Below are 9,616 nucleotides of genomic sequence, written 5' to 3' on the forward strand. Positions count from 1 at the left end.
GTTTCACGCTCCGACTGTATAGTGCATCTCACGGCGCCTGCTGTCTGCGCTGCTCTGACTGAGACATTCAAACCCTGTGGCCTGAAATAGAGCTAATCGTGTTTGACTTGGACAAGATTAATGACGTTCTGAGGTGTGGAGGACAATCATAACTAACAAAAGTCAAATCCAGTTCTTCACAACAAAGCATGTACTCATAAAACCCCATAATTACCTTCAGGTTTTGACATTTGTCTCTTCTTGTGAAGCTGTGAGCGTGTTCCATCATCATCATCAACAAGAAAATTAGGATTTTCTGTATGATTATGTCTGAGACGTGGATTAAGACTTTAATTTAAAGATGTGATGTATTTCTTTACCAGCTCTTTGTTTGCCTGCAAAGTCTTAAAATAACACAATGATATGAATATCATCATGCTTTAAACTCTTTTGTATACAATGGGGTCCATTTCATTCCATGTGTGAGACATTCTATTTGATTTCTCTAATTTAATACAAATGTTTTCTTAACAAATTATATTATCAGGAGTTATCGGACACATTCAATTAATCAAAAGTGACAGTAAAAACGTTTATAATGTTACAAAAGATTTATATTTCAAATAAATGCTGTTCTTTTCAACAAATAATATTTTGGCAGAAAATAATCTGTCACAATTTTCTTAAAAAATATGAATCAGCACAACTGTTTGATGATAATAAGCAGCAAATCAGCATGATTTTTGAAGGTTCGTGTGACCAGAGGTGTAAAGACTACCTGAAAACCATACCAATACGAAAATGACCAATACGATTTGCTTAAAAGTCAAATCCCCGATTTCACAGACAAGGCTTAAACTAGTCCCAGACTAAAATGCATGTTTGAGCTGTTAACTGAAAGTGTATGATGCCAGTAAAAAACAAGAAACAGGTGATTTATGAGGAGAGCGATCATGTGTTTATTTTCTAAAGTTAAACTAAAATTGAACACCTCAAAACTGCAACAGGCTAGGTCAAGGTTGACACAACAGCCTCTTAAACGCCAAGTCTCAGTTAAGCTCAAGTGCTCAAAAAGGCCACAAGTAAACTATCCTTCAAAAAGGCCTCTTCTGGATCAATAAAATAATATTAAGTAAAATTAACTGGTCAAAGTCTTCGGCCTCTTCACCAGCTGCAGTCATGACCTCATCTCAAATATAAAACACCTGCGATTCACCACTGATGCACTCACATTCATGTCATCTTGACAAGTTAGATTGAGTAAGGGCAAAACGCTCAAGATATAGTACCTTCAGTGCCGTAGATGGCGATATCACTTCCTGCAGAAGAAATAAACTGCTGCAGAAAAAGTTAGGTGGCATGAAAAATGTATTACTGGGAGTATAGAGTACCCTATACATATTCTTATTAAACATTTTGCTAATATATTTATTATATTTTTGCTAGTAAAAAGATACTTAAGTATATTTACTCAAATACTTTACACAACAGCATGTGACACTGAAGACTGGAGTAATGATGCTGCAAATTCAGCTTTGATCACAGGAAAAAAATACATTTTACAAATATATTAAAACAGTTATATTAAATTAATAATATTTCACAATATTAATGTTTTTCTGTATGACTGAAAAAATACTTTTTTGCACACAAAAAAGGGATGGAAAAAGAAAAAAACTTTCTAAACCCAAACTTTTGAACAATAGTGTAACAAAATTATCATTGTTTATATTCTTGTATTTGTTTTATTTTATTATGGGAAATATATATATATATATATATATATATATATATATATATATATATATATATATATATATATAGCTATGGAAAAAATTAAGAGACCACTTAACATTGATTTCTGAACTTGGAGTGGTCTCTTAATTTTTTCCATAGCTGTATATATATATATATATATATATATATATATATATATATATATATATATATATATATATATATATATATATATATATATATATAAACAACCCAAGTTGGGTTGAAAATGGACAAACCCAGTGACTGGGTTGTTTTTACCCAGCAGTTGGGTTGAATGTTTGCCCAACCTGCTGGGTAGTTTTATTGAACTCAACTATTGTTTAAAAATGACTGTATACTGAACCCAAAGTATGTTGGAAATTAACATTTATTAATATGTTTAATAATTAAACAATAAACATTTATTATATTGCTTATTAATACATGTTCACCTTTTGATTACTATTATTATTGCCTCTAGTAATTTTGTGTCTGATTTTTAATTTTCAACATATTTGGCTTAATTTTAAGCCAGACATATAGTCATAGTCATTGGTCAAACATTTAACCCAACCACTGGGTTTGTCCATATTCAACCAATCTTGGGTTGTTTTTAACCCAGCATTTTTTAAGACAGCGAGAGTGTGTGTGTGTGTGTGTGTGTGTGTGTGTGTGTGTGTGTGTGTGTGTGTGTGTATATATATTTATATATATATATATATATATATATATATATATATAGTCATAAACTCTAAAACTGTTTATTTCCAGATTATTATTATTATTTTTAATCTAGATTTCCAATGAAGTTTCAGACTTTTTTGTACCACTTTATGTGAATCATATGAATGACATTGACTGATTGATGTAAATCTTCATTGCATCACTTTGACTGCTGGGTCACAGACAGGAACATACTGGAACTCAGTGTAATTTATTTTGCCTTTTAGCTTATTGATCATAAAACACTGGTCACTGATCTGAGCCATTATTGAGCTTCTTACTGGCTCAAGTCATCTCGGAGTTGAACATCCTCATTCTGACCGAGATGTTTGCAACTGGACTGTTTCATCTCACATTACCAGACATGCCTGAGCTAACAAGAGTTAAGCTCTGAATAAGTGAGAAAGAAGAAGCTCAAGACGGGACAGATAAGGTTCGCTCCGATCAAAGCATTCTGCTAACAGGAGCTGGATGATAAAAAATTACCCACGGTTATAATGACCATCTTTTTCCAGGATATAGTTGTTTTCAGGGTGTGCCTTGTTTTATTTGATATCTCTGTGTAAATATAGCATTGCAAGTGATGCATATATGCTTATATCTACATGCATGGTGTTGAAATCTGCAATTAAACGTTTGGATATTCGTGTACACATATTTGAGTCTGTGTTTATTTTATTTAACAGTGCATATTAACTCGAATAATGTGATCTACACCTCACCCTTTAACAAATGTTCAAATGACTTAATTTAGCTTTAATTATGAATCCAAGCAGTTGCCTTGTCCTAAAAGTAAACCAGATGTTCAACACATTTCAGTGTAACTTCATCTGACAGACACGAGTATCAAACCGTTTCACTAATAATAATACTTAAAAGACATCGCGGGATTTTGAAGTGCTGGATTCAGTTTAGCAAAAATGTAAACGCTAAAAAATCGCTAAAACGTCAAAAGCAAATTCTCAATTTTTGGTTTTCATATTATAGCCTAATTATCATTAATGTTATTTAAAAGGAAAGAAAAGAAAATCGAACAACTACACTTTAAAAAAATGCTGGGTTGAAAACAAACCAAGTTGGGTTGAAACTGGACAAACCTAGTGATTGGGTTGTTTTAACCCAGCAGTTGGGTTAAATGTTTTCCCAACCTGCTGGGTAATTTTATTTAACTCAGCTATTGTTTAAAAACGACTGTATTGCTTGCTTACAATGAACCTAAAATATGTTAGAAATTAACATTTATTAAAAGCCTAAGTTTAATAAATAAGATAAACACTTACAAATTTGCTTATATACATTTACACCTATAATTATGTGTCTGATTTTTAATTCCCAACCTATTTTGGTTTCATTTTAAGCCAGCCATATAGTCTTTTTTAATCGATAGTTGCGTTAAATAAAACTGGCCAGCAGGTCAAACATTTAACCCAACCGCTGGGTTTATCCATTTTCAACCCAACTTGGGTTGTTTTTAACCCAGCATTTTTTAGAGAGTAACAAGTAGAAAGGTGAAATTACATGCTGAATGAATAAAATTATAAATAAACCAATACACCAATAAAACAATGTAGTATCGCAAATCGAAGTAAATTTTAGTTTTTTAGGTTTTTATTTTCAATAAAATTCAAGACCGTTAACAATAAGGTTAAACTTGTACAAAACAAATACAACAATTCAACAAAGTAATATTCCGTATGCCTGTCAGGAAATATGGATGCATTTTCGTTTATTCTCCTTCGCTCTTTCAAATTTTGATCTATTAATTAATAGTTACTATACTACTATTAATATACTACTATTATATTATTAATATACTACTATATTTTCATTTGTTTTGTGTATTTATTTAACATAGATATAGGCCATCTTTGCATTCTTTACTCGCTAAAAACTGCTATTTTTATAAAGTAATTGAGTGTATATTTTAGTGGCATTATATACAGCTGTAACATTTAATGTCACCTAAATGTACCTGTTTGAGCATCGTCCATCTGTTTATTCGGTTTTCAGTCACGTGAACAAACATTGACAGCGAAATCCCACATAATCTCTCTGTAAACATGTTATCTGCGACTGTTGAGTAGAAATCAGCCGTAGAATAGAAAGACAGTTCACTTTTGACATGCCTTTATTAACCAGAAATGAATTTATAAAAATAGATATATGTACCAACTCAATAGGTCATTCAATATCATACAGACACGAAAATGCAAAGACATGGACAGTTTCATTTCAGTTCCATATGGCGAATGACTCTAACAATATTGATTTATAACTAGAAAAATCGCAGTCCATTTATAACAACAGCCTGACGCGAAATTTATTTGCACCAACGAACAAGAAAAAAAAATCTACTGCAAATATTGCAGAAATCCTCTGTGGCGTCTCTCCACAGCTTCAGATCCCACTCTTCCATAATGGTGTGAAACATTCAGGAGTGTTTTATCCAGATGAGTGTTTGATGAAGAGATGAGCTGTTTTCTCTGATTAGGACTCTGAGAGTCCATGAACGGCGCTCAGACCCTCGTGCTGGTGTTTGCTCACTGGACTCTTTCTTCCTACAGCTGGAGCCAAAAGACACGAGTGTTTATGAAGCAAACATGTAAACGAGCCTTTCAGCTGAGTAACTTCCTTTACAATGTCACTGTGACCTACACTGTCATTTTTTGGGGGGTAAAATCTGGCAGCTGATGTGTGCTTTCAAACTGGCGACATGAAAACAGAAAGAAACACGCTCAGAGTAACACAGGAATTAATGCATTAAACTATGCATTCAACTAAATTGCAGTAAAAATGCATTAACTAAATAGCATAAAATGCAATATAAAACACTTCAGTACACATATAAATAATACAATTGTTAATAAAATATCAACAAATATGATGGTTTACGTAGAAAATTCTTGTCACAACTCATTATGTTTTACACTCTAAAAAAATGCTAGGTTAAAAACAACCCAAGTTGGGTTGAAAATTGGCAATTGGCTTGTTTTAACCCAGCGATTGGGTTAAATGTTTGCCCAATGTGCTGGGCAGTTTTATTGAACTCAACTATTTTTTAAAAATGACTATATGACTGGCTTAAAATGAACCTAAAACAGGTTTGAAATTAAAATTACTAGAGGCAACAATAATAAGGTGAACATTTATTAATAAGCAATTTCATACATGTTTATTGTTTAATTATTATTCATTAAACTTATTAATAAATGCTCATTTATTAAACATATTAATTTCCAACATATTTTGGGTTACATAAAATAAAACTACCCAGCAGGTTGGGCATACATTTAACCCAACCGCTGGGTTAAAACAACCCAATCACTGGGTATTTCCATTTTCAATCCAACTTGAGTTGTTTTTAACCCAGCATTTTTTTAGAGTGTACTAGCTAAAAGCATATCAGCATGATTTCCTAGACTTACTTTATTTTTTTTTTATTGTATAGCACATGTATTGTTTTTATATAGTATCTATAGTCGCATTAAAATAATATAGTCTCATTTGATGAAGTTTGCATAATTAATTCTGTTATATTGTGAAGCTGCTTAGAAGCAATTTCTATTTCTACACTAAAGGACTTTATTGCACAAGTTATGTTTACAAACTAAAAAAATTTACAGCAGCGTTTTTTTTTTTTTTTACATTCTTAAACAATTCTTAGTTTAAGTTGCTGTTTTGTAGGTTATTGCATGCTATCACACATTCTACTAAATATTTGTTTTGGTAACACTTCACATCATAACATTAGTTAATGTATTAACCAAACTAACAATGGGCAATACATACAGTGTTTATCAATCTTTGTTAATACAGTCATTCATTGTTTGTACATGTTAGTTCAGATTAATAATGTTAACAGATACAACCTGGTTTTAATAATGTATGAGTAATTGTTGACGTTAATATTAACTAAGATTAATAAATGCTTCAGAAGTATTGACTGATATACATTTTTCCAGTTATTTCTTGTTTTTGTTTTCATTTCAACAGGTTTTAGTATTCAGGTGGGATCTTACCTTCTCGAGGCGTGTTTTTGAAGGATATGGCGCTGTGCAGGTTCGGGCTCTGCATCATGGACCCGCTGTTGGGATGGGTGAGGCTCGCGCCCTGAGACTGCCAGTGCCCGTAGTTACCCGCGTGCCCACCGTAAACACCGTACTGATTAGTGGCGGAGTACGCGCACGCAGGAACATACCCCGATAAATTTGATGAAGCCTGAAAATTAAATTAAATGTATAATTCATCACTCATCGATCATTTTTAACTTTTATTTTATAACTTTGCACCAAAAAGAACGTCAAAGAAGAGGTTAATTAAACAAAAAAAAAACGGAAAATTAAATAATGAGGAAAATAACATGCTAGATGAGATCATACCGCATTTTTTAATTTGACTAAACAATTTTAAAAAAGAGATTTTGAAAATTAAAAGCAACAAGATCTCTCCACTTTTATAAATAAAGGTTCTTTATTGGCATTTATGGTTCCATGAAGGTTGCTTCTTTAAATGGTTCTGAAAGGTTCTTTGTGGAACCCAAAATGGTTATTTTATGACATCACTGAAAAGAAAACTTTTATTTTTGTGAGCGCATGCTTATATTGCGAACAAAACTGGAAATTAAACGTGTGATTGTGTAAATGATGCACATAAATAAACCAATAATTTAAAAGTTCACCTGCGTGTACTTGATGTCACTTTCTATAGGAGGTTTCTCGATCCCGTTGACTCCGTGCACGGAAGGAAATGAAGGTCTGTTAACACCCGTCCAGTCCTCCATTTTCGGCTGATAGCTCTCTGTTCCAGCAATGGCTGTAAAATAATGAATTTAAATATTTTCAGCTGCATCACATTAACAACAACAGCAATAAAAGATTATGATTTCACGATGATGCATTTTGATCTTGGAGTAAAAAAAAGAAGAGCTGAATAGAATTGAATTACGATAAACAATTGAACTTTTTGGCTTAGACTGAAAAATGATGGTCTTCTTGCTATAATGCAAACAACATTCGTCAGATTTAGAAACAGAAACCCAATAAATCCATTGTCAGAGTATTGTAAGAGCGGTTGATTTTTCTTTAGTCTGCGCATCACTTAAAAGCCCAATTAAGCTCAGCAGATGATGCCAGGAAAAACATTGATTTTTTATGTCTACATATGCTTTAAGAACCTAAACACTGATCTAAAGAAGCTATAATATTATATTAGAAGCTGATCTGAGTGCATTTCCATAACGCAGAAAACACATTATCTCACACCACTTCATCCATCTTCAAAAATGTCATAAAAACACGATGTCAGTCCCTGACAATATTTCGTCAAATACAGGAACTTTTGTTGGATGACAGTTGGACAAAAATAGCAGATAAATGAATACGAATAGGCCTATTCTAATCAATCGAATCAGCATCATGCATTGCGCGTAAAATTGTACCAAACTTTTACGCGGTATCGATAAGAAGGTGTGATTACCTGAGGGGTCCATGAAAGCCCGTATTCCTAATATGTTGCTGACGGTGTGCACTGAGGGCCAGGCCCGGGACAGGCTGACAGACACCGCCGGAGGACTGCCCAGTTTGGACCCGGTGGGAGACATGGCGTTCGGGTATGGGTATGAATACACGGGGTTATATGAGATCTGCGGTGGAGAGGGCTTGCTGTCGTACTGACTCGGCTGAGACAGGTTCCCGATCTTGTTTCTTAAAATGCGACTGATGGAGCTCACAGACGGAACATTATATTTGTCACACACTCCGTCCGCCAGCAGTCTGTCGCGTATTTCCCAAGCAAATATTCCAGGATCGCCCTGTTTATAATCCCTTATGCTCTTCACCACGTTTGGCGTCGTGACCCGGGGTTTACTCCCACCGATAGCACCGGGTAAAATGGAGCCGGTCTCGTTATATCTGGCTAGGATTTTGCTCACACAGCCATGAGAGACACGGAGCTGGCGACTTATGTCACACGGCCTGATTCCGAGCTGCGCCAGTTCGACGATTCGGATCCGGATCGCATTGGGAAGAGGCCGACCGTTGACAAACACACCGCCGAGCTGGTTCACCTCCCCGTACGTCTGATCTGTAACAACAATGAATACTGTGTATTCATCACATATATCATATGCACTCTGAAAAACATAAAGCTTCTTTACTGGCTTCGATGGTTCTTTATAAGGTTCTTTAGATTTTTAAAAAGTTCTTCACTCTAAGGGGAAAAAAAAACGGTTCTTTTAAGAACTGATCGAAGGTTCTTTTTTGGAACCAATAATGCTTCTTCTATGGGATCGCTGTGAAAACCCCCTTTTTGAGCCTTTATTTTTAAAACTGTACAGTTTAGTTTTTATAGCCTACCATCATTTTTATTCTATTCTACAATTTTGTCTTGCATTGCGGCGTTTGCCTAAATTAAAAGATCAAAATAATAATAATAAATCAGATAAATAAATTCTCCACGATTTAACAAAGAATCTTTTAGAATCTATTATTATATTATGAACTATTTTACTGAATGGTTTCTTTCAAAATAAAGGCTGTTCTTCTCTTTAAAAACAAATTAGGGAACAAATTAAATATACGGACAAAGACTTGTTGGCAAAAAGATTAAGATTTAGGCTATTTTTAAGGCCTAGGCCTACTTATCTAATTTATTTAATATTTAGATGTCTAATAGGTGAATTCAGGTTGATTGGGACACTTTTTGGCATTGAGATGACTGGGAAAAAGTGTCCCAACCTGAATTCACCCTGAAAAGTGTGTCATTCTGCACGCATCTACAATCATTTGATCGGTGTGGATGCATCGAATTATTATTATTAATTATATTTTCTATCCCTGACTATGCAGTAACAGATCAAGAGGAACTTACCCATTTGCATAGTGATATTTCCCTACAGTGGTTGTGCTCCTTTAACCTTTAACTGCGCTGCTGTAGTCTCGTGCAGCATTGGAGAGGTTTCCCCGTGTCTCCCGTTAGGACTGCCCTCTTCTTCTTCTTCTTTTTTTATGGCTGAAGTGTCTGAGTTTAGGACTGAGCAGGTTTTTACAGTAATCTTTGATCCACTTGAGAAACTATACGTCCGTCCAGCAGACTGGCTCGTGCGCTCAATTCGACGCGTCACAAGCGTCAATCACACGAGACAGCGCGTGACTCCGCC

General features: G+C 34.3%; 1 protein-coding gene across 1 annotated transcript; it reads right to left on the bottom strand.

Annotated features, from left to right (window-relative positions):
- Positions 1–4,947: 4,947 nt before the first annotated feature.
- On the bottom strand, positions 4,948–9,331 carry pax1b (paired box 1b). The gene is made up of 5 exons (XM_067382886.1): positions 9,328–9,331; positions 7,936–8,541; positions 7,139–7,272; positions 6,480–6,678; positions 4,948–5,018 (listed from the first exon to the last, which is right to left on the bottom strand). The coding sequence occupies exons 1-5, from the start codon at positions 9,329–9,331 to the stop codon at positions 4,948–4,950; spliced, it is 1,014 nt and encodes a 337-aa protein (XP_067238987.1).
- Between the last annotated feature and the right edge of the window lie 285 nt (positions 9,332–9,616).

Source organism: Chanodichthys erythropterus, chromosome 4 (assembly GCF_024489055.1).
Source record: "Chanodichthys erythropterus isolate Z2021 chromosome 4, ASM2448905v1, whole genome shotgun sequence".
Classification (NCBI taxonomy): domain Eukaryota; kingdom Metazoa; phylum Chordata; class Actinopteri; order Cypriniformes; family Xenocyprididae; genus Chanodichthys; species Chanodichthys erythropterus.